Source organism: Neomonachus schauinslandi, chromosome 9, assembly GCF_002201575.2.
Source record: "Neomonachus schauinslandi chromosome 9, ASM220157v2, whole genome shotgun sequence".
In the NCBI taxonomy this organism is placed as follows: Eukaryota; Metazoa; Chordata; class Mammalia; order Carnivora; family Phocidae; genus Neomonachus; species Neomonachus schauinslandi.
This window is the reverse complement of record NC_058411.1, coordinates 101,501,860-101,527,756: the sequence shown is the minus strand read 5'-3', so window position 1 is coordinate 101,527,756 and position 25,897 is coordinate 101,501,860. Positions and strand designations below refer to the sequence as shown.

At 48.5% G+C, this 25,897-nt stretch overlaps 1 protein-coding gene across 2 annotated transcripts in view; it reads right to left on the bottom strand.

Moving 5' to 3' along the window:
* Nucleotides 1-8,620: 8,620 nt before the first annotated feature.
* The window catches only part of TLN2 (talin 2), a 191,678-nt gene continuing 174,401 nt past the window's right edge, over nt 8,621-25,897 (bottom strand). For both annotated transcript variants that reach the window (XM_044917829.1, XM_021693794.1), the window contains 5 exons: nt 16,587-16,712; nt 14,443-14,505; nt 14,169-14,351; nt 11,171-11,296; nt 8,621-9,478 (listed from right to left, as the gene is read on the bottom strand). In XM_044917829.1, the coding sequence (XP_044773764.1) occupies nt 9,350-9,478; nt 11,171-11,296; nt 14,169-14,351; nt 14,443-14,505; nt 16,587-16,712 (627 nt within the window). In that variant the 3' untranslated portion in view covers nt 8,621-9,349. The remainder of the gene's footprint in view (nt 9,479-11,170; nt 11,297-14,168; nt 14,352-14,442; nt 14,506-16,586; nt 16,713-25,897) is intronic.

Genomic DNA, 25,897 nt, shown 5'->3' with positions numbered 1-25,897 from the left:
CTTCTGAGGCAAAACAAGGGAGGGACGGATTGGGGAGTTGAATTTCAGGTGTCCTCTTGGGGCAATGGAGCTGCAGGAGGAAACTCTGGGTTTATTTAAGAACCCCTCCCCCCTTTCCCTTTTCTTCCAGATGGCCTTCACATTCCATTGGGATTTGGGCCATGGGCACCATTTTATGGGGATCAGCTCACAGCATCTCAGGTCCTTTTAGTATTTCATTAACAACCCCCTTCTGGCCAGAGCCCATCTTCTGGATTTTGCCGAACAATGGCGAGTGTTACCAGGAGGTTTCAGGATATTTAGGATCAGGTTGTTTCTGTGTAGCTCCTGTTGGGAAGGGAATCCTACGAAAGCAATCTGCGGAGAGGCTGTGCGATCAATCCTGTTGCCCTGCGGCATGGTGGGGCCACGGGAAGTGGTGGGGAAGGAAGGGGGCAGCTATGGGGTGTAGGAACTGTTCGGGAACAAACCTTCCTTCCTTTTTTTTTTGGTCTTATTTGAGTTCAAATCAGTCAGACTTCTAAACAGCTGATCCCCAGGTCATAAACAAACGACATGGTCTAAAGTGTATCACCCAGGCCATCGGTGTTGATGAAGTACCTCATCTGTCCACAGCTCCGTTTCAGGAGCTGGGGTAGCTGCATGTGACAAGATGTGATCCCTGCCGGTGACCTAGACGAGGCTGGTCACAGACGAAACTTTCCCTGGTAACATTACACGCGGTGCGCGGCCTGTGCGAAGTGGGGAGGGGAGACGATCATTCCAACGGGACTTCAGAGCAGGGTGTCCCCAGCAATGCTGCCTGGAACATTTGTCCCCCACAGCATCCTGGGGTAAGAAAGGGCTTAATTTAAGGCCTGAGAAGTTGCGGGGACATCATATGGCATATGGTCCTTCGGGGATATCCGATGTACACGAGTATCTGACTGGGCCTGAGACACCTCACAGAGACTTCCTAAGGTACTCACTTGTTGAATATGAGGTTTCTTAAGCATATTTGCCTGAGAAACGCCCCTTCTCCCTCAGGGAGAACAAGAATGCTCGGTTAGTGTCCCATGGAACCACACTGCCCCCTGTGGTCAAAACTGGCCAGGACGCATAACCAACCGGGGCCCTCAGGGTCTTCCTCCAGAAGCAGCCTGTGAGGGTGAGGGGCAGGCGTGCGCCCCTGAGGCCTCTGCCTCTACTTACCCTCCAGTGTTAGCCCTCTTCATGGGCCCCCTCCCCACCCCTCTCCCTCGCCTGCAGGCTTAGGCCCCTAATGATCTGCCTGCTCCACCCTGGGGCTCCAGCCCAACGGCTTGCCCTGCTCCCCCAGAGCCCGGTCCCAGGGGCTGTGCCCTCCCCAAGGCCCTGCGCCCTCCCACATGCCCCCCAGGCCCTGCGCCCTCCCCCGGCCCAGGCCCTGCGCCCTCCCCTCCGAGCCCCTGTGCCCTCCCCCTCCCCACCCCAGGCCCTGCGCCCTCCCAGCCTTGCACCCAAGCTCCCTCGAAGGAGACTGCCTTCTCCAGGAAGGTCTGACTCCTGTGGAGGGAAGGACTGTGCCTTTTCTTCTCTTCCCACCTTCCCTTGTGCCCAGAGCCTATCTGCCTCTCCCTTCCTGCTCCCCCTGCTCGCCTGGCAATATCAGGTTGCTGAGAACACAGTCGGACCCCCTTCTCACTCTGGGTGCCCTGAGCCACGGGCTGCTCACCCCCTGGTGAGCACAGAAATCCTCTCTTCAACATTCGGTTCCGGGCTTAACAGAATCAAACTTCTCTTTCTAAAAATAAGACCGAGCGCAGAGAGAGGCCCAAGTGGGCAGGAAGCAACTCATGTGGCTGCAAGTGCGGGGGCCCATTCCTGCTCCCCTCAGGTGCCAGCCCCCCAGGGCATTTCCGCCCCCACCTCCAGGCCAGCCGCCAGCACGGGGCAGGGGAGGGGAGGGGAGGGGCTCCTCCTCTGGGGGTTTGTTAGCAAAACTGCTGCAATTGCATCCTGTCCAGGGCAGAGAAGGTTCAAATGGAAACCCACAGGCGCACTGCTCTGTAGCATGAGTCACTCTTGAGCACCAGGGTTTTAGACTCAGGAGAGAGCTGTGGTTTGACAGAAAAAGACCCCAGACAAGGATTTTGGAGATGCCAGGTGGAAATAAAGCCAAGGCTGGCTTTCCGCAACCTGCACGTTACAGAACAAGCCTTTGGTCAGGCACTCATCCAGTGACCCCTGGGATGCCCCCTGCCCCCAAACACTTGAGGACTCGCTGTCCTCTCTGGCAGTACCCACCACCCTCATCCTCCCTGTCCCCATTACCCAGCAGCCCCCCTAGCACGTCCCAGGCCCCACCACATGCCCCTGAGGTTCCCTCTGCTCTCCAGGTCCTTCTCCCTACCTCTGCCTGCCTAATTTCTAGCCAATCTGCCAGGCTCAGACAGATTCTCCACAAACTGTTGGTTAAAAACATGAGCTCTGGAAACGACCTGGAGTTTGAGTCTCTGCTCTGCCACTCACTAGCTGCTCCGTCTTAACACAGTGGCTGGGAGATCCCAGTTGTGCCTAGCTGTGTGGCCTTGGCTAAGTTACCTAACCTCTCTGTGCCTCAGCCTTGTCATCTATAAAATAATAAAAGAGTGCCTATGTGTCATGCTTTACGTGGATGTGGTAGGGATTCCATGGGGTAACAAAGGTCAGCTCCTGGCACGTGGTAAGTGTACAGAAAGCATTAGCTATCTAGAGAGGACACATCCACTCCCTGGTCAATAAAGGCTGCCCTGACTCCCGGCAGCAGTCCCTTGTGTGGTGGCATCTCCCACTGGAGAGGCTCGGCTCACATCCTCTTCCCTTGCTCTGAACTTTTCTGACACATGAAGATTTGTCCCAACCGCAGGGCTCTGCCCTCTTTGCTCAGGGCCCTGGCTCAAGTGTTTGCGACCTTCTCCAAGGTCCCCAGTGTGGGTCAGTCTGACTGAGCTGCACAGAGGATGGGAATTCCTACAGACAGCTTCTAATCCCTCACCGGCCACTCCCATGCCTTGCCGTATCTGTGTGCTCAGCCCCAGCACACCCGGGAGAACGCAGGAACGCTCGCTCCCCTCCCTCCTGGACCACACCATCATCTTGGCCGTCATCAGTCCCGTCCCCATCTTAGTCAAGTCAGAGACAGAAAAAAAAAAAAAAATCACCCATTTGCTTAGAGATCCTACATCCCCACTTTAAGAGGGAAAATAATCCTCCTAGTTATGACAGACCAGGGACACTCTCCGTTGCCATGGTGATTCTTTGACATGGCCCTCTTGCAGATTAGAAATGCCTGGCACATAATCATCAAGACAGTATGGTACTGGCACAAAAACAGACTCATAGATCAATAGAACAGAATAGAGAGCCCAGAAATGGACCCTCAACTCAATGGTCAACTAATCTTCGACAAAGCAGGAAAGAATGTCCAGTGGAAAAAAGACAGTCGCTTCAACAAATGGTGTTGGGAAAATTGGACAGCCACATGCAGAAGAATGAAACTGGACCATTTCCTTACACCACACACAAAAATAGACTCAATATTGTTAAAAGACCTAAATGTGAGACAGGAGTCCATCAAAATCCTAGAGGAGAACACAAGCAGCAACCTCTTCAACCTCAGCTGCAGCAACTTCTTCCTAGAAACATCGCCAAAGGCAAGGGAAGCAAGGGCAAAAATGAACTATTGGGACTTCATCAAGATAAAAAGCTTTTGCACAGCAAACAGTCAACAAAACCAAAAGACAACCGACAGAATGGGAGAAGATATTTGCCAATGACATATCAGATAAAGGGCTAGTATCCAAAATCTATAAAGAACTTATCAAACTCAACACCCAAAGAACAACTAATCCAATCAAGAAATGGGCAGAAGACATGAAAAGACATTTTTCCAAAGAAGACATCCAAATGGCCAACAGACACATGAAAAAGTGCTCAACATTGCTCGGCATCAGGGAAATCCAAATCAAAACCTCAATGAGGTATCACCTCACACCACTCAGAATGGCCAAAATTAACAAGTCAGGAAACGACAGATGTTGGCGAGGATGTGTAGAAAGGGGAACCCTCCTACACTGTTGGTGGGAATGCAAGCTGGTGCAGCCACTCTGGAAAACAGTATGGAGGTTCCTCAAAAAGTTAAAAATAGAGCTACCCTACGACCCAGCAATTGCACTACTGGGTATTTACCCCAAAGATACAAATGTAGTGATCCGAAGGGGTACTGCATCCCAATGTTTATAGCAGCAATGTCCACAATAGCCAAACTATGGAAAGAGCCAAGATGTCCATCAACAGATGAATGGATAAAGAAGATGTGGTATATTTATACAATGGAATATTATGCAGCCATCAAAAAAAGAAGAAATCTCGCCATTTGCAATGACGTGGATGGAACTGGAGGGTATTATGCTGAGCGAAATAAGTCAATCAGAGAAAGACATGTATCATATGATCTCACTGATATGAGGAATTCTTAATCCCAGGAAACAAACTGAGGGTTGCTGGAGTGGTGGGGGGGTGGGAGGGGTGGGGTGGCTGGGTGATAGACATTGGGGAGTGTATGTGCTATGGTGAGTGCTGTGAATTGTGTAAGACTGTTGAATCACAGATCTGTACCTCTGAAGTAAATAATACATGTTAAAAAAAAAAAAGAAGATAGTAGGAAGGGAAAAATGAAGGGGGGGAAATCGGAGGGGGAGACAAACCATGAGACTATGGACTCTGAGAAACAAACTGAGGGTTCTAGAGGGGAGGGGGATGGGAGGATGGGTTAGCCTGGTGATGGGTATTAAAGAGGGCACGTACTGAATGGAGCACTGGGTGTTAAAAGCAAACAATGAATCATGGAACACTACATCAAAAACAATGATGTAATGTATGGTGACTAACATAACATAATAAAATAAAACAAAAAAAAAAGATCTGATAAAAAAAAAAAAAGAAATACCTGGCACTTTTCTGAGTCTGGCTTCCCCCAAACAAGGGCCCTGGCCAAAGAGTCTGCACCCCCTCCCTCCAGGAAGGAAAAATCCCTGCAGGTTGCATCTCTGGCTCAGCTGTCAGAGGTGAAGCTGATCTCCTGGGGTCAGGTCCCCGTCAGGGCCGGAGAGCAGCATATATACCGACCCTGTATTTAGCTGCAGAACCTTCCAGCGAGGTAACACCCATGGTCAGCAAGCCCCAGGCTGCTTGTCCAGGGGGCCTGCTTCTTTCAGGGGAAAATCATGCATCATCCTACGTACGGCCTATTTCTCTGAATTTTCTTTGGAGTCAGCAAAGCTATAGGGAGCACAAAGTCCCCGCGGCTTGGCGTCTGGCGCGCGCGCACACACACACACACACACACACACACACACAATTCCTCTAACACACGTTAGGTAAGCGTGGGGTTGTATTCAAGGTGGAATTTCCCTCCCATGACAAGAATACATTCTGGTCCCTCCTCCTCCCCCCCATTCCCATGTGACTCTCACGCAGGTTCATTCCTTTAAAAGTTTATTTCTGGTGAATTAAAAAAAAATAATTTATGCGACCAGATCAATAAAGACATCATGACACGGGGCAGAGCTTAACTTTCCTGTTTGCTTCTAGATTTTGCAGCCAGGTGAGAAGGTGACTGAGGGAAACCCAGCCTCATGCTCTGTGGAACCAGGAGGTGCCGACGCTGACAGGGTGACTGAGAGATGGTGGCTTATGGGAGGGTTAGGAGGGGGGCTCGTAGGAATGCCAGATCCCAACCTCTTTTACAGAAATGTCTCTTCATCGTGTTTTTTCAATGAGTCAACAGAAGCTCTGTCACATGCCTGTTCCGAACGACCATAAACATAGCAAGCAGACACTCAGGAAGATGGAGCAGTAGTCTCAGGGATTTGGGGACCTTGTCGGGGAAGACAACTTCCCCCTACTGAGGCCAGCACCCGGAAGGGACCTTGGGGAGCTGGCACCCGAGCCCCTAGCACAGCTGTCAGGCTCTTTGGGTTTCTGAATGCTACTGCTTCTTCACCTGATGGGAACGTTTGCCCCCAACTCCCTGGTTCCCCTGAGTCTCTCAGAGGTGCCTACTCCCTTGGTCGGCAGAGGGGATACTTCCTTCAGGGGTCTGAGAACTGAACATGCTCAGAGTCTGTGCTGGGGTCCCAAGGCCAGAACCCCCAGAGGCCCTGCCACAGTCCAGAACCTCAGAGCTGGGGGGAGATGTGGGGGTTCACTGCTGAGGCGGTGGTGACTCGGCCGTGAGGTTTTGGCCCAGGGATCGCTTTGGTGGTGGGGTTCACTCTCTTGGGGGGTGGCGAATTTTGGTTATTAATAAGTGGATAAATTAGGAATGGGCTTTGGTTACTAGAAACTCACGGACTGATGAAACACCCAGAAAGCACTCAGGGAAAGCCTCTGAGAAGCCCAAAGAGTTTTCCGTGATAAAGCGTTTGCTGTGGTTCAGGAGGCTCCTCTGCAGGGGGCCAGAGGGCCCCCGACACAGGACTGCACGGCTGCCCAGGCCTCATGGTACTCTCCCGCTGACCACCCCCACCACCCCTGCGGGCACACCGCCAGGGTTTGAGCAAGGGTCCCTAACTGAATGTGGCTTCAAGCATCCTTACTCAAAGCCTCTGAAAGGCAGCACCAAGCAAAATCCAAACTCCCACATCACTGAGCAGTTCTGAGGTCAATTCAGGTTCCTTTTTTGACCTTCCGAGATAGAAATTTCCAGACTCGAAGCTCAGCTGAAGGCTTTGAAGCCCAGTGTTAGTTCCTGTCACGGGGCACACACCTGCTCTCCCTTCACATGGAGAGAAGCATTTCTATGCTCCAGGCCTGGGACCATTTTTATCTTGAAACCATCTTCTTGTTAGATGCTCAATGAAATCTCGCACCCCAAATGCAACTCATATCTGCTTTATCTCCCTTTGAAGAAGAGCCAGAAGCCCCCTTCATGCCATTTGGGGTCACGTGCCTATGAAATAACTCTCAAAGCACAGTCTTTCAACCGTTTTATGAAATGGGAAAAGACTAAGGCAGCCACGAGGCTGTTCACATACATGTATGCAGTGTGGACAAGGAAAAAGCCAGCACCGCGCCCGGTGATACGGGGAACCAGCTTCCCCAAGCTCCTAGCAGCAGAACCCCCCGAGACAGGAGCTTATGTATACAGGTCCTACAAAGATAAACTTCAATCCATGCCTGTTCTCTCAAGTTGTCAAGGACAAGCCTTTCCACTGGCCTGTCTCTAGGTTTTTCTGTATCAAATGCAGTAGAGGTTTTCAACGACTGGGGCAGGGAGAGAGAACTCATTGCCTGTCCCTGCCCAGCTCCTGGGGTGCCGGGAGGTGACAGGGGACACGGGCAAGGGGAGAAGCACATACACAGTCTGGAAGAAAATATGGTGAAGGTGGGCCATGGAGGGGCTCCCCAGGTCCTGCTACAACGAGGCCATTAACACACCTTGACTCTGAGCCTTCTGGTCTGATGAACAGTCTCTGAAAGCACCCTGTGCCCGTCCGTGGAATGTCTCTTGGGGAGACCCCCACCCTCGTCCATGGGGCCCTCAGTTTTCATTCTGAGGTCTGCGGGGCTGCAGCCCAGGGCAGGGATGAAGGGTTGTCCTAGCTACACTCAGGGAGAGCCAAGAGTGTGCTAGAATTTCCCTGAGAAACTCAGGGCTCTGCTGCTCCCTCCTCTTCAGAGTTGGGGCCTCCATCCCCCCCAGTTCCCTACATACTCTCTCCACTTGCTTTTTATTTGCACTGTATTTCCTCTAACTTCCTACTCGTCTGGGAAAAACAATTCTATGTATAGCACTCATAAGTCTCTCATAAACATGGGACACTGTCATAAGTTTAATTGAATTTTAAAACTACGACATGGGCTAGAGGCTACTAAAGCAGGACTGTGGGGTAAGGCCGAAAACACCAAAGCACCCACTTTTACCCTGGCTGGAATCCGGAAGCCATACTGTGGAGGAGATAGGAGATGGGACACCATGTCACTATAGGGCAGTGGAGGATGGCTATTTTCAAAACCCACGCGCCTCCATCACCACTGTCTTCCCCTCGTGAATTCTCTAAAAAACACTTGCTATCTGGCATTAGTATCTATTCCACAAGCCATTCGTCCTTCACGTACTGTCTTGATTAAAGGCTCAGATTAAAGGTATCTTCAAGGTCTTAAAATGCCCTTTTAGAGGAACAGGCTCTGAAAGGAGAACAAAAAAAGGGGGGGGGGGATGAAATCCTGAAGTGTGGCATCCAGAAGATGGACTCTGGAAATACCACATGCCTTTCCTTGTAAGACGCACTCATCAGCACAAGTATCTTGTTAAAGGTTCATGTGGATTGTAGGATGCATCTAGATTTTAAGAATATTAAGACAGAAAAAGTGTCCACCCTGGGAGGCAGGACAGGTGACAGATTTTGAAAGCGATGCCTTGCAACCCGGAAATCTAAGCATTTTGAGAGCAGAGGAGCCAATGTAGGACCAGGAAGGTGGAGTCACCACGGAATTGCTTTATTATAGCTGAATCCCCACCTCGAATGCTTCGGAGGGGGACATTGTGCAGACTGTCGCCTGGAGGCCGTGGGTTTGTGTGGGTGAACTTGTACGAACTGAAACAGCTCTGCAGAGGAAGGAGCCCACACATTTTATTACAGCCCCTGCTCACCAAGCCCTGGCAGTCCCCCGTACTTCTGCCCTTTGGATTATGGAGGAAAAAAATAATTGTCTGGTTTTCTGGGCCACAGAACACAAGATGGGTCTAGATTGCACAAGGAGCTTACACACAGAGGCAAGAAAGCGTGCAAATGGGAGCAGGAATTCTCCACCCTCTGGGGGAGCCAGTGCTTGAGACACCGAAGGACCGGAGTTGCCCTCCTGGAGTCCACACTGGTTTACGTTTCTGGCTTTTATTAACTGTGTCCAACTCCAACTTCCATCTTCTCCTGAGAGGGAGAACACTACCTAGGACATGAGTGATTTTCCCCAAGCCATTATTTTTTTCCTCTCAAGATTTCACAGAAGGCCCAGGAGCGGGGCCTAGAGAAGGACCAACGAAAGCAAAAGTGTCTGAGAACGACATAATACTGACTTCTCTTTCTTGGTAACAGTTCACGAAACGTGCGCCCCTCTCTCCTGAGATATGGTGAGGCATGAGGGGAGGTGGCGAAGGAGCTGTGGGTGGGACACTGTACCGTGTGACATCACGATCATGCAGCCGGTGCCCTACGGGACAGAGACGTGAGAATGAGCACTCAAGGCTCTGGGCTGGCCCCAGGGGTAAGTGCCCAGCCTCTTGGGAACACGGTCTGTCCAGTTCTTGCAGAGCCATCCCCTGGGGCACGCCAACTTGGCTCTGGCCTTATCCTTCGTCCTCCCTCAGCTCAGTGGGTAGGAATTTATACTGTTGTTGGCGGATCTGGGCCAGTTTTTTCCTTGCTTCTTCCAGTTCTCGTTCTTTTTTCAACATTTCCTCCTGGGCGGCAATGATCTACAAGGAAAGCAACAAGCTGGATGGATCTAAAACCTTCCAGGAAACTGCCCTCCCCAACTCCACTGCCTGTCTCATGAGCTCCCACAGCCTCTGCTATAGGACAACACAGCAAGACACCGGGACTAAGTATTTTAGCTCTGGAGACCAGCCTCTGGGCCACATCCTGGGTTTTGAGACCAATGACCCAGTTGACCCACGAAATAAGCTGACTTCTGGCCAGTGATCTAACAGCAAACATCTACTGCATCCCTACTGTGCACCAGGTGCTGGGGTAAGCACTTCACGTGGAGTGTTCTTTCGTCTTCATGGCAACACGGTGAAGTCGTCCCTATCAAGTGTCCCATTTTTCCAATGAGGAACCTGAAGCTGAGAGATGTGGGTCCACTTCCCTGAACACCCAGCTAGTGGAGCAGGACCTGGCCAAGTGTCCCTGAAGCTGAAGCCGGAGTCCTTAACTACGTGACAGCTTTCATTTATTTGTTTCATCCTTCTAAGATATGATCAGAGAAATACTGGTTAATAGATACCAGGTAAAAAAAGGTTAAGCTTGTGTTCAAGAAAGCCAAGTAGATTTCTTCCCTATGGGCCCTTTCAGAGCCTTTCCTAGGCTAATGATCACTATGATAGTCTGAGGTGGAGTTAGAGAGGACAGGATTTCCCACACTTATTTGATCAGCGGTCCTTCCTCATGGAACCTCTCATGGAACTAGTGTATCAAGAAATAGATTCTGGTAGAAATGCATCCAGTGTATTTCCAAACACAGGGAATGGTTCAGGAAGAGCTAAGGAAGGCATGGGGATGAGTAACTTCCTGACACTGATAAGAAAGCCAATCTTGGACGCCTGCGTGGCTCAGTCGGTTAAGTGTCTGCCTTCAGCTCAGGTAGTGATCCCGGGGTCCTGGGATCGAGTCCTGCATCGGGCTCCCCGCACAGTGGGGAGTCTGCTTCTCCCTCTGCCCCTCCCCCAAGCTGGTGCTCGATCGCTTTCATTCTCTCACAAAATTAAAATCTTAAAAAAAAAAAAGGAAACCATTCTTGTATAATGAATTTATATCAACACATACCCCAAACTGCAGGCCTGATTTCCTGAAGTTTGCTCCTCACTACCATGCTCAAGAATGCAATCCTAATAAGCCAGAAGCCTGTTTACTCTTATCTAAGTTCTGTTAAGGGGTTACCATTCATTCTCTCTGTAGGGCCAAATACCTGGAGTGGGGTAGTAGCTCCAAATCCATCATTTTATTTAAATGATAATGCTATTGTCTTCTAACTTCTCTTCTTCCCCTTTTCTATAACAGAGTCCCTGATTTGGGCTGGGCACAGGGCTCCTCAGGAAAGAATACTACATTTCCCAGCACCTTTTGCAGCTGGGAAGCCTGCACTTCTGTGCAGGTTGGCCACATGACTAAGTCCTGACCAGTGGCACATGAGAGGAAACGAGGGTGGTTAGTGACCCATCTTGGACCAACTGGCCAAGGCAACGTCTCAGGGATGGTGGGGCAATAAGGCAGATGGAGCCTGGGGGTCAGATACAAAGGAACCAGCATACCATCACAGACTGCTTAGACCCAGACTATTTCACAAAGGAGAAATACACCTCCATCCTGTTTAAGTCGTTATTATTTTGTATCTTTCTTATAACAATGCCCATCTCCGGAGTAAACACTCTCTGGATTTAATCACAAACCTGAGCAATGCCCCCTACAAACTTTGTTTTCACTACAACATCATCATCATCAGCTTTGCCAAATGCTGCTTTCTGGGCTGCACGAACAAGATTATCTGAGGCTCTTTTCACAGCATTTCCTGCTGCCTGGAGAGGGAGAAAAAAACATACATTGTATCATTAGAAATGGCCAATTTGGATTCAGCAAGAATAGACATGAAAGTACAGTTCATGGAACTCTGAACCGATTTATCACCCTATCATCCAATGATAACACAGCATTTCTTTCCTTGGTATCCATCTGCCTGTCCAGCCGTCCATCTATTCTACCAACACTGGCACTTACCTAACCTTAGGTCATTCACAGAGAAATGAGATACAGTTCCTGGCTCCCAAGGAACACATACTTTTGAAGGGGGATTATACTTATGTAAACAGATGACTGTAGCAATGTGAAATGTGTGTTAACAGATGCAGGTCCAGGGCTTGTCTCCTTGGTCTAGAACACTACCTCTCCCTGCCCCATCCAATTCAGACAAACACAAAGACTTGGCTTGGATAGCACTTTTTCTGTCTGTTATGGCCTTACACACACTCCCCCCACAGCGCTCCCAGAGAGTTCTGTGCTGGCTTGTGTGTGTCCCCTCCCACACTGTGGTTGCCCCTCTCCCTCCTGGACAGTGACTAACTTGGGGGCAGGGGCTGTGACTTGTCTTTGCCTCCCTAGCACCTGGCACAGTGGATGCCCAGGGCTGGCACTCACTGAATGCTTCCTGAGGAAACGAAGGGTAGGAAAGCACAGCCTCACCCTGCACGGCGGGGGGGGAGGGGGGGGGGCGGGGGGGCGCTGGGAGCCCCACAGTAACTAGGGCCTCCACAGGTGTGTTTTCAGAGGCACAGCTGGGCTTTTAGGCCAAATGCTCAAGGATGGGGCCATTGCTAGAGACAGGTAAAGAAAAGCTTTCCAATGTGAAGTCTAGATCTTTAGTAAGGGCTACAGCCCACACTGGCTTACTCTTAATGTGCATGAAGCAGGGCCCCCGGGACTTGTCTTCTTGCCCACCCCTGCCCCCCAAAGTTTGGAATTTTCTTCTAACAGTGGTCCAGGCTTCGTTAAGTCTCCCATATTCCTGGCTCAGGTCCCCTCAGAGTCAAGGACTTGTGCACGGGGATGAGCCATTGGAAAGCTGAGTTCTTCGCAAAGTAACTAGCTCATCTGGTGGGTGATCTAAAGTGACCCATGGGGACTATGAGGGCTTGCACCAGAAGGGAAGGGAATGCCAATTAATATATGACAAGTTCATTCTCAAAATAGCTTTATGAGGTCAGAGGTCACCACTGCAGTTCCCTGATGCAGAAACTGGGTTGAGTAACTTCTCTGAGACCCTGCAGCTAGTATGTTACAGAGCTGGGATTCGAACACAGATGTGACACTGCAGCACCCAGTTACATCAGTAATGATGACAAGGCGAGTGATGCTGTGCTTTGCCCGTGTAAATTCTCGGGGCTCACACAAGCACGTTCACATCTCTTGGCCTTCATAAGATCCAGTGTGGGCATCTCTATCCTTATTTCACAGCCCAGGCAATTGAAGGCCTGGAGAGTTTTGAGTGATCTGTGTTAAGATCATGCACTTAATACATGGCAGAGGCAGGACTTGAACCCAGGTCTCTCTTAACTCAGGATGTTTTCTCCAGCAGTGTCCTCCAATCCCACAAACCACACATTCACCAACATGTAACTCCCCATTTCCCCCCTGGGTTTATCCCAGGAGTCGAATGAAGGTAAGGGAGGTGGGTGAGGGAGACTCAGGAGGATTGAGTAACAGAAACACACTTTAGGACTTTCAAAATGAAATGAAAGTTCCAAATGTCGGTGAAATTGTTCAAATGTTTCTGCCATTTATGATTTTATTCATGGAATATAAACGTTTTTTTCAGCCATATAAACAGTCTGCATTCTAACACTTCTAATATCTAGGACATCTAGAAAATTTGAAACAAAATGTCCAAAGTATAAGGAAATTCTGGCATAATCAGGTGACGTAGTATCATGCAATCATTAAAATGAGGCTCATGGAGAATGGACCAATTAGCTTTATGTAGAGAAATTATGAAGCCTTTTCTTCAAATAAAAAGCTATGTATGATAAAATGTTAAGTGGAAAAAAAGCAGAATGTCTCTTGCTATGATGACAAGCAGAGTTATTTTATATAGACATAAAAACAGGAAGAGAAAAAAATGGTAACATTTGACATGTGAAGAGGTTGAGGCTCTGTGATTTTTTTTTCATCCAAACATTTCCTTCACTGTGTTTAAACACTTCTATAATTAAAACAATCAGGAAAACTTGTATGCACTGGGGGGGATTCGACTATAACTTTCATCACGAGCATGTTCTTTGGGCTCTGGGAAACCTCAGCCACAGTCTTCTAGAAATTCCTCAGTCCTTTTTCTCCTTTCTTTCGCAAACAGTGCATGAGGGCCCCTACTGGAACAGGTGCCATCTCAGGTGTGAGAGATATGCAGATAAAGACGTGGTGCCTGCACCTAAGAATTCACAGCCTTATCAAAGGCCGATGTTAAAATAAATGTGGCGGTCCCAGATGACAGGAACTGTTAAAAGTGGTCTGGCCAAGGGCTCTATCTGGAAGGAGAGAGGAGGGAACGACTGCCCGACTTGCAGGAGTCAAGGAGGGCTTCCCAGAAAAGGTGACTCTGGAGATGAGTCACAAAGAAGGAGTAGGAGATCACCAGGTGGGGCTGGTGGGGAGGGCCGGGACATTCTGGGTGAGTGGGAGCCCCAAAGCATGAGACCAGAAGGCACACATGGAGAATGTCAGTTTGCTGGGGCAGCAGGCGTAGGATGCACGCTATACTGGGTAGAAAATGAGAAACGTGGGACAGAGCTGGCTGATGGAAGGCCTGGTAGGTCATGCCAAGGAAGTGAGACTGTCCCCTTTGGCGACACTTACCCGCTCCAACAGGAGTACTTTCCCACCAGCATCAGTGACCATTACCTGTAGCCGCCTCATGGCCTCTGAATCCTGGTCGGCTTTCACCTTGCAGGCCACGAGCAGCTGAGCCGTGGAAGCAGCGACCTGCTTGGCGGATGAGATGAGCTTCTCCTCACTGGCATGTCCCTGAACGGAGGCATTGGCTGCCTCACAGAGACTGCTGGTTGCAGCTGCCACCATCCGGGCCTGGGGACAGTCAGTAGAGAAGTGACCCAGGGCCCGAACCTACCTCAGGGCACCCAAAAAGCAATCGGGAAGGAAGGAGAAGGTGACTCACGGCAGAAATCAGCCCCTGGGACCACTGTCCGTCATCGGCAGCATTGGCAGGGATGGAACCCACCTAGAGATGGAGGGCAGAAACCAGGAATGAGCGCTGGAGAGCGCAGCGGGACCTGCAGCCCCTCACACTCTACCTCGCTCTGGAACTAGAGAGAAAAACATCTCTTCAGATACACAGCACCACCAGCATGAGAACGGGACGCCCTTGCTGCCCCTCCAAGACTGTGCCCGCACATGCTGGCTGGGGTCCCTCTGGGCCCCGAGGACTTGATCTGAGACACTCAGAACGGCCACCATTTTGTTGCAAGGTAGTGTTTCCGGGCAAACTGCGCAGGAATGACGGATCGGGGCTGTCCTCCCACACTTCTTTCCTCTGCCAACCTTTCTCCATCTCAAACACAGGAGCCACTGAGGCCTCTTCTTTCAAGGGCCAAGGGAAACTCACATCTCTCCTGATTGCTGACCCTAAAGCCATGCTGTGACTTTCTGGCAGGTGATGGGGGGGAAAAAGGCCACTGGTGCCTTTCCTTCAGTGCAGCTGATGGCAGACGCTTGCCTTAAGGAAATACAGACTGTTTTGTCAGGGGTTGGGAGAGAAGTAGAAAGCTAGACGTTAAGATGATCTCTGTTTCTATTTAGAAATTACAGCAACAAGTGAAACATTTTCTGTCCAGATGCAGAGGGAATGGCTTTGGGAGGCAAAACCTTTACATGGTGGGAGGTGCCTGGGGAGGTCAGAGAAGAGTACCTCAATTTGAATATGAAATTAGGGATCTGTCAGCAATTATTAGGCACTATACCAAGGCTCGGTGAACATCAGATAAAACCCCAAGGTCCTGTCTATAAGCCTGTAGTTCACCCAAGTCCCGTGGGGCCTCCTTTACCAACTTTCTAAATGCTTGAATATATTCAACAAATGCTTGAACAAGTTAGATTCTCTTAGTACTAGCAATTTGGCACACAGTCGGCCCTTTATCAAGAGACTGGAATTTTTAGGTAGGATATTCTTCTCAACGATCCATTTTTAGTCTTTACATATTGATTGGTCAGCAAGTACTTAAGTGAAGTCAGCCCTCTGCCGCATCTACAGGGCATAAGTGAGAAGCACGAAGGGACAGACTGCATGCCAGTGAAGAGACAGACATACACATGTTAATAACAAACAATACAACACATGACGGTGTAGAAACAGGAGCCGCAGTATGTGGGTTGGATTAGGACAAGGTTTAGCTCACGAGAGATTTCGTGAAGGAAGATGGATGGCCACTGGTTGGGCATAACTTCCTGTCTGTACTACGAGTTCTGAGGTCAAGGCACAATCATATTTGTCTACTTGTACACTGACAGCAAGGCCTTTTAATATCAAACAGAAGTAATTGACAATTACGGTGACCAAACTCCCCAAACCCACAACCTGACGGGATTTCTGTAGTGCCTCCAGATTCGAGAGGCTCTCCGCAAGATGTAATTTGGATGGAGTCATTCCACAGTGTATGGGAACAACACACGGAATATTTTAAACTGGGAGACCCTCCCAGATGCAGCATTAGTCTGATAGACTATTAATCCTTTGGGTCACTGAAACAGAACTATGCTTTCATGCTAATGCAGATGGAATGGGTGACTGGGGATGAGGCAGATCAAAGAAATCTCAGACTTAAAACCAGACTGACCTTTTTGATCAATGGGCTCAGGAAAATGCTAACTGCAGAGCTGGAGAGCATGTCGCTACACACTTCTAAAGAACGGACTGAGCATTGAAGCTGGAAAACGGTATTATGAAGCCCCTGACTCTGGTGCTCCCAGAGCCATCCACTAGGAAAATATGACAGTTTACATCTTTAAATAGCTTCATATACAGTGAGAATATAAATGTCTTGTTCGGGGCCTGATCGCGGCCTGGAATAGGATGCTCTCCTTAACAAGAAGCAGATGATTGGCCCAGAAGCCAAACCCTTCATTCTGGATGTCAGGTTTAAGCAAACAGAGTTTTTAGTCAGATGGGGCAGAGATGGGCAATTCAGGGAGGGAAGGCCTGGCACTGGTGGCCTCGGGCCAGGCCACAGGCCGTCCCATCTCCTTGGCCCTCAGAGGCTCTCACCGTGTGGAGGTTCCAGCACCTGGCCAGCGAGGCTCACCCACCTTTCCTTGGGCCACCAGCTCCCTCTGGGCTGCCGAGGCCGACTTGACCAGGGCACTTGTGGCAGCAGCAATGGATTTAGCAGCTTCCAGAATCTGTTCTTCAAAGTCCAGGGTCTCGTCTGCTTGCTAGAACAGAAGAAGACAACATCATGTGCCATTCGCATCCACGAAGGGCGCCTTTTGCCAAACTACTTACTTCTTGGTCACCTGGCTCTTCATCCATTTCTGACTTTTTGGCTGACACACCACACCCAGGTGGAAAGGCCTAAGCTGGCGAAACGCCTCTCCATCAGCTGCCTCCCGCTACCTCGGTTCTAAGAGGTACCAGCTGCTAGTGGTGGCATTCTACACACATTTCCCATCAGGAAGGTCTAAGACAGACTATTTTTCTAGACCAGAGTCTTTAAACAGACATAAATTCACTGTGAATAAAATATGCTCAAATGGTCCCATGGGCATCAATAACCAAAATTTAAATAATCAATCATCACAATCTAAAGAGGGGGTGGTGGTACACTCTTCCAGAGCTTAAGGCTCAAAAATGGGCTGAAGAAAGGAAAGGTGGCTATTCGTTGTGAAAAGCCTTATTTTTCTTGTATTTGTAAAAACAAAAGTGAAAAAGCATTTGCACTCTTTGTGGCTGAGCAGGGAGAGTTCCGTACCAATCGCAGATCACCAGAGGCGGGAAAGACACCGAGGCGACATGACATGGAGGTGGAGCTGTTCAGTCTCCCAGAAACCTGGGGCCCGGCTCCACCTGGGGAAGGGCACTGTCCCCCCCCCCCCCCCCGGCCCCTTGCAGGTGCTGTCAGACCATGAGGGCTCTGCTCCAAGTTCACCAGCACCGTACCCCGTGCCACCAGAACAAGCTGGGAAGCTGGAGAGAAACGCTGGTAAGTGTGGCAAGTGTAAGGACCTTGGTCCCGGGCTGGCTGGGATGCAGCATCACCATCTGGGGTAGTCAGACTAGATGCCCTCCTCCAGGTCCCCTCAGGACTCACGTTCTGTGAACCTAAGTAGGGTTAAGTTCCCCTTTGGTTAAAGAAGGTTGACGATGGGGCTGGTATCTTTCAGGCATTGCAGTGATGGTCAGCTAGAGTATTACTTTTCTTTATGTGCCAAAAAAATAGATAAAATTTACCCTGTGAACCAATTTTAAGTGTATAATTCAGTGGTATTAAGTACATCCGCAACGTTGTACAACAGCAATATGTTTTTTAAGAGCAGCTACTATGTGCCAAGGGTCTTGTTAGGCATTCCATGTATGTTACTTGTTTAATTCTCACCAAGCCAGAGAAAAACAGATCTTATACTGTATAGTCATCCTTATAGTCACAGTGAGAAAATTGAGGCTCAGGGAGGTAGAGTGTTGGGACAAGGTCACGTGGCAGCATGATTCCAGACTCCAAACCAGATCTAAACCTCAATCTCTCTGACTCCGTAAGGATGTTTTTACTAGCCTGCTCACCCCTGGGGCATCAGTGAGGACTAACTTATCAGAGGCTCAGAGTTGGCCACTTATGGTCCCATAGGAAACATCAGGCAGGATGGATACATAGGTACATTTTTTTTCCCAGCTCCTATTCGTTATGGTTGCATCTTGAACTATGAGAGATGCCAAGCTCATTTTTATTTTCACAACTCTGTTGTTATCATATAACATTTCAGGGCACATCTAGGGACTCCGATGAAGGATGCCAGCATTTTAGAAGTTCGTGGACAGAAGCCATATATTCTTTCTTATCGGACAAAGTCTTGCTCTAGGAGCATTCAGGGCAGAAATGGATTCAGTTGCCGTGGATTCATTCTGGAGAAGGGGAGCTTACAGTGCTGGTGGAGTATAAAATGTGTTTACTGAAACAGAAAGACAGCTCATTATAAGACACTCTTATAGGTACTGCATAAAGGTACTGTCACACAGAGGCTCCGAAGAAACTGCATTAGGCTCTGATATCTATGGATATCTATTCAGTGACACTGGTTTAAGAGCCTTTTTGGAAATTCATTCAACAAAAGAAACTCAAGCGTGTAACCAATTAAGGTACCAGGGAAACCATGTAAGTGCTGAACCCAAAGGGTGCCGCTTCCACTGGGGCAGAGGAAACGGAAGCCAATGGTGGCTACTTAATGTGTCCCAGATCCTTGTCTCAGGCGGCCTCCAAGGTGTGTGGAGGACCCCATCAGATTTCTGATTTCCCAAATTTTAGGACCCACAAAAATGGAATTTTCTTTTTTTTTTTTTTTAATTTTATTTATTTATTTGGCAGAGAGAGAGACAGCGAGAGCAGGAACACAAGCAGGGGGAGTGGGAAAGAAAGAAGCAGGCTTCCCGCCGAGCAGGGAGCCCGATGCGGGGCTCGATCCCAGGACCCCGGGATCATCACCCGAGCCTAAGGCAGATGCTTAACGACTGAGCCACCCAGGCGCCCCTTGTTTTTTGTTTTTTTAAGATTTTATTTATTTATTTGACAGAGAGAGACACAGCGAGAGAAGGAACACAAGCAGGGGGAGTGGGAGAGGGAGAAGCAGGCTTCCCGCCGAGCAGGGAGCCCGATGTGGGACTTGATCCCAGGACCCTGGGATCATGACCTGAGCCGAAGGCAGACGCTTAACGACTGAGCCACCCAGGCGCCCCAAAAATGGAATTTTCTTAAAATTAAATGCTAACTCTAAGCATGGATAGATCTGACAGAATCATCTTGTTCCAACCAATTTTACAGGCCTCGCCCACATCTTCCATTGCCCTGAAGGTTTTTTTTTTCTTTCCTAGAACACATACTTGAAATAGATATTCAGCTTGGAAATATTTTTGACACCCACAGATTTTTCTTGCAATGGCAACTGGTATAAATGCCCACTGATGAATTTTTGTTTTTCTTTCTATAACATCTCTATGCTTTAAAAAGGACATGGCAGAAAGCCTCATCTCTGGGGGACACTTGCTCTGACTAAAAAGTACTAGAGAGTTTCCCAAGAAAGGCTGAGTAAAGCTGAATGGGATGACTACAGGGGCTGAGGGCTAATGTTCAGACACTGTAGGCCAGGTTTATCACTAAGACTAAACGCCCACCTCTCTCTCCTGCTGGAAATAAACATCAACACCCCGGTATCTCCTCATGCCATACACAACTTCTAGACTATAAGATGGGATTCTCCCTGAGCCAAGCAGACTCGGAAATTTCGAAGTGTCCCTGTCAGGGCTGCCCGTCTGCTTGGCTCCCACCAGCACACGCCATGGCATCTGGGAGGAGGATGTAAGTGCTACAAAGAGAAGGGCGCATGTTCCACCGCGATGCAGAAGAGGAAAGAAACAGAATGGGCTTGGTCTTCAAAGGACCTTCCTACGGAAAAGGATCACAACAAAACTGCAGGATTTGTCAACAGAATAAACCTCACTGTAGCTGGGAGATGGAGAACGATGAGGATAGTAACGTGGAGCTGCCACAAGGAGACCCTGAAGAATTCTGAGACCCAGGGTGCCATCAACTTAAGAAAATGCTTTCATTACGTGGGCTAATAAACCAACAGCCCTCCCTCAGAATCACCCAAGGATCTGGTTAAAGATGCAGATTGTGTTTCAACAGGTCTGTGGTGGGGCCTGTGAATCTTCATTCCTAATGGAGGTGGGCTACTCCATGGGAAATGCTGGCCTGGGTGAAGGAAAATAGACCCCAGTTAACCGAAGCCTACCAGCCTGTCCTCTTCCAGGGCACGGACTGTGTTTTATTCAACTGATGTGCTCTCTCGAGCACACAATTAGGCAGTGTAGACAACATGGTAAATGTTTGCCGAATGAATGTATCCATTCAAAAGGAGTCTCCCAAGTTCTAGAGTTCAGCCAGGGGACAATTTACATGCTTGGAGAAGGAGAAATGCACTGAGTAAGCGTCCACATCAGTAACTGTCCATTCTGTGTTCCCTGGGCAGGGGAAGGCACATACATCTATGTGCTGGCTCCTGCCCTGTTTAAGGCCGGGGGCTGTTACTTGTACGCCCTGCCTGCACCCCTCAACCTGCATTCACAGCCTGTTGTGACACTTACTCATGCATATACAGAGGTAAACAGCATTCCCAGCATTTTGCAAAGGGGTTCACTTAGCAAAGCAGCGCTGAGGGAAAGAGTACCAGATGTGCAAACTGAGAATCTGCTCTGCTTCGTGAACGTGTTGGCTACAGCCTCTGAGTGCTGAATCTGTCTTCTCATCCTCTGTTCAGTGTCCTTTTCCCTGTTCCCTTCCCCTGTGAGAAGGCCACTGGCCAGCTCACCACCAGCTCTCACCAGCTGTCTTTCCTGGACTGCCCACTGAACTTCAGCAGAGGATGGGCTTATCCTCACCTTCGCTTTCTGGTCTGCGAGAAAGGTCCAGGCACCCGTTTGCTGGTATTTTTCCTCTTGGTGATCCCCTGCAGAGCTTCTCTTTCTTAAAAAGTTAGAGGTCTGCTGAGGTCCCTCTGGGGAAAGGCCACATTTTCAGCTGGCTCCCTTGTTGCCAGCTTCCTGTGCCCTGGGGAGCATTTGAGGCCCCTGTCTTGCTCTGATCGGTCTAATGTCTCAGGAGCTTGAGTTCCACTGGGGTAGGAGGTGGGGACAGAGGAAGGGAAAGGGGAGACCTTTCCTCTTTTTATTTTGCCTTTTGGCCTTTTAGGGATTCTGAGGACATAATCTTTGCAGTAATTCATTCATTTCCTGAAGCTGCCTTCCTTCCTACCTCTCTGTTAGGGGTGCTATAGGTAAATTATAAATATATGTAGAGCAATACTGACCCATAGTAAATGCTCAATAACTCCTCGCAGTTAATTTCATTATTACTTCCCTTCCTACATATATTCCGTGGTTTTATTTTTTTTATATTTTATTTTGTTTTGTTATGTTAGTCACCATACAGTACATCATTAGTTTTTGCTGTAGTGTTCCATGATTCATTATTTGCGTATAACACCCAGCGCTCATTATAACTCTTGTGGTTTTAAAAATTGTTTTTTAGACTCTGGGCTAAGCTAGTCTGGCTCCTGCCTCATTTAAGGCTGACAAGCACTGCCGTTTTTCTCTCTCTGGACCATTTTCCACTCATAATTGGGAGAAAGTTTCTAACTGCCATTTCTGATGATAGCCTAAAATAATTATAAGTAAAAACCATAAACGAAAGATGAACGGAGGGTCAAGTAACAGACGCTACAGACCGGCGCTGCTTCCACCCTCTCCCTCAACACCCAGACAGGAGATGGGTCCTCTGGGCTCTAAGGCAGCGCCCTGCACGTCCTGACCATCAGTCGGGTTTCCGTTAGTAGCTTAAGGAGGAACCTCAACTCTCCCGGTCCTTTAGCTTAGACGTGTTACAATTCCAAATGAAACCTTTCTTCATTAAGAAGGTGCTGGCTAAAATAAGCAGGTGCTACTTTTTCTCTTCCTTTTTTTCTCGGTCTCCTCCGCAGAGAAGCCCCACCTCCCTCCTGAAGCATCTTTGCCAACCTCCTCCCTAACAGGTCCTGGGGCATATGCTACACAGAGGAAGAATGTTTCTGTCCGTGGTCCTTTTACTTGGCCTTTTCTTTGTGAATTACATCCCTGCAGCCCCTCCCTGCAATGAACTTGAAGGTGAGGGAGCTGAGGGTACCCAGAGAAGATGGCCCAAAGGTCACTGCCCTGATGTCTGCCTCCCTCCCTGAAAAACCTCCTTTAAGGGTCTGCCTTGCTAAGAGCTGATAAACCCAATGGTCAAACTTTTCTCACAAATGGCGGCAAAAACCACATCCCAACTCATGGTGCCATTTTTCCAGTTGGGAATTGTGCTTTGTTCTGTGTTCCTGAACAGTCTTGCAGAACGCTTGCTACTCAAAACAAGGCCATATATACATCAGAAACTTAAAAAAACCCTTTGGATATATTTTTTAAAAGTGTGGACATTTTGCATGTAATTTAAATGTCCTTGAGCGAAACAAGAAGGCCAACACCAAGAACTCCCACCACACCAGTGAAACATTTTCTGGCCAGTTGGAAGCCTGAGTGGAATAGGCAGCCACGTTTCTCCTTTTTTTTGTAGTGAGTTTGGCTGCTCCCAGTCTGCTTCTGGTATTGAACTGAGAGGTGCCTTGCGGGGAGACCTCAGCCCGTACCCAAAGACTCAACTGTGTAAGGGCCAAATCAGCTTTTCTTTTAGAGGCTCCAGGGGTGGGTTGTCTTTAGGACCACCACCCTTACTATCGATGAGAATTTATAAACGGGAAAATTCTTAGACTAACTAGACCTGCCAAGAGCCCAAACCTGGACAGCTGGCCTTATCCCCCCTGAAAGCTACAGGGAAACAGCAAACAAAGTGGATGACAGAGAGAAAGCAGTGCCAAATGGTTTTGCCTGCCACTTGGGGAGAGACCACCCTTTGTACTCAGATAAAGAATAACTCATGTTCATGCAGCAACCATTGGAAAAGGTCCGAGCTTGCACAAATAGTATCTTGGGAGTGGTTTTCCCATAATACCTACTGTTTTATTAGTTTTTTTGTTTGTTTGCATGAAAAATAATACCACTGAAATGATCTTTTAATTGCTACTTCTGTTTGGCAGAAGAATTCTTCAAGATTATCATGCTTTCAAAAAAGTCACATGCATGTTTACTTAGGAAGCACGGACAAAAAAGATAATGGGATGCTTTCAAATATTTGATCAGGTATATTCACTACATCGTAAGCTCCTTTGATATGAATCCTCTACGTGTCTGTGGAGGGTCTGACAAGAGCTGCTGTTCTACCACTGGCAGGGGTCACTCGGGAACATGAGCTAGCTGAGCTCCCCACACATCTTCGCATTTTACACTCTTTACGTGTCCTGGCCTGGAAGCAACTGGTGGCAGACGAGCTGAAAGCCCACACCCTTTAGCCATACAGAAAATGCTATATGGGCTCCCACTCCTCCCTGAACATCGGTCACCTTTTCTCATCCCCTCGGCTAAGCAGGACAGCATACTGGCCAACAGCAAGGTTACCGGAAAGAAACAAGAGAATCACACCTGTTTTAACGAATGGGTTTCACCTTAAGGCCCTTTTAAACTGTGTTTTTCTTTATTCATGATAACTGACTATCTCTTTTCCATGACAATTTGTCATTTTGGTCAAATGACTTTAACTGGCCTCAAAACCCCAGACACTGTTCTCTAGCTGCGGGAAGGTGGCACGGATTTTTATTTTTATTTTTATTTTTTTATTTATTTGACAGAGAGAGACATAGCGAGAGAAGGAACACAAGCAAGGGGAGTGGGAGAGGGAAAAGCAGGCCTCCCGCTGAGCAGGGAGCCCGATGTGGGGCTCGATCCCAGGACCTCGGGATCATGACCTGAGCCGAAGGCAGACGCTCAACGACTGAGCCACCCAGGCGCCCCGGTGGCACGAATTTTGGTTGCATCTTGCAAGCCGTCTAAAAGAGCTCCTGCTGACACACACTTACTGATCTGTTCTCAGCGGAGAAGGGTCCCAGGGCCAGGCTCCACTTCATCGCTTTGGAAGCTGGGACTCCCACTGTCTATTTCCCTCCCTGTCATCACTTTGCCGCCGCCGCTGCTGTGACCTGTCACTATGCACTTACTGCAAGCAACTTGGAGACGGCTTCTAGACATAACCAGGGGAAGCCTTCCTGACCCATCTGGTCAAACCACTGGCTCACCAACTGCATGGGGCATTGCTTATATACACACGGAAGTGCTCTTAAAAGAGCGCTTCTTCTCTGCTCCAAAGGACTGAGCTACGGGCGCAATTGTTCTCTTTTTAGAAAACAGAGCTCATAGTCTTTTGTTGAGACAGATCAGAATGAACTAACATGTACTTTGCAGGCTCTTCTATGATAAGGAGGTCAAAGCCAACCAAAGGAGGCTGCCGAGTGCCAGAAAAAATGTTTCATAATCCCAAACTTCCTGTTGCACCCAATTAGGCTACTGTCAGCTTACTCTAAATATTATCAACCTCTACTGACCATTTAACCTATTACAGGAAATTCAACAGAGTCCAGTCTGCATTGTATTACCGTTACTAGATTCATGTAGTCCTAAGCAAGCTTTATGTAAAGCCCAGTGACTCACCATCCCCACAGTTGGTATGGCTGATTCGGTTTATACGTTGTGATGCTATGGGTGGAAGGGAAAGTTGCAGAGAGTTGATTTGTGCTTGAATTTTTCGCAGAAAACTTGATTATGAAAATCACTAATTTCTAAGTTGAGGATCAGGACAAAAGAGAACTACAATGCAATGTCTGGATGTGTTTAGGGGTTATAGTCCTGACGTTTATCCCATGTCACAAACACAGGCTAGAACCTTCCATTTTTTTCCACTGAGCATATCCCTTAAGGACTTGTTACTGCGCAAAACTAAGCTACACATATTATCCCAAGCTCTTAGGAAGACATCCATAATTATGATTTGTTTCTACAACAAACAAAAGAATCTAGTCGTACTGACACGCTACAAGAAAAAATGGAATATAACATCATGAAATGGAATGAGCAGCCCGTCTTCTAAATCTGCTTGTGATTTTAACGTGTTCTTTCCTGCTGCCTTATAAACTATATTAGGAACCCCCGGAGACAGGGCAAGACACTGTAGGAATATGTTTGATATATAGTTGGATTAAATAACAACCTAATATATCAAACATATCACACAGAGGCCTGCAGCAAAGGCATCCAGGTTTGGCTGGGCTCGAGAATAGGCACCGTACGTACTGCGGGAAGTCCATTACCCGTCTGGGGAGCGCACAGGCTGGTGATACATGTGGAAACGGCGCCACGAGCAACCTCGTAGGCACATGCACCAGGGCACACCGACCTTCCCCTTTTGCCTTCCTGCCATCTTCCCAAGCAAACAGTGGATCCAACAGTGCGAATTTGTTATTCCCATCGGGGAGATTGCAGGCAAAAAGAGGTGCTTATATTTTAAGGGCCTGAGCTGGGAATATACCAGAATCATCTTCATAAACCAGGGAGCGTTCTACTTTTAAAACAGGTGACCTGAGACTGTGGCGAGCAGAGTAATTTAAACAAAAAACCAAAAACCCATAGCCTTTCCCCGGTACTATTCTTCAACGCAGCGTAAATGCTCCGTGGTTACAAAGGAAAGCATTACCCACGCTATGCTGAGGGCTTGTGTGGTCGTGTGTAGTTACAGGGATAGGAAGGTGATAGCAAATGTTATTTGTGGTATCCTGAGGATAAGTTCTTTATTTCAGTTATGGAAGGGCATGGAGAGAATCAGTTCACCACAAAAGACTGGTTGGTTGTGGGGTCAGATTGGACATTTTTTTTTAACTGGGGAAATAAATTCCTTTATAAA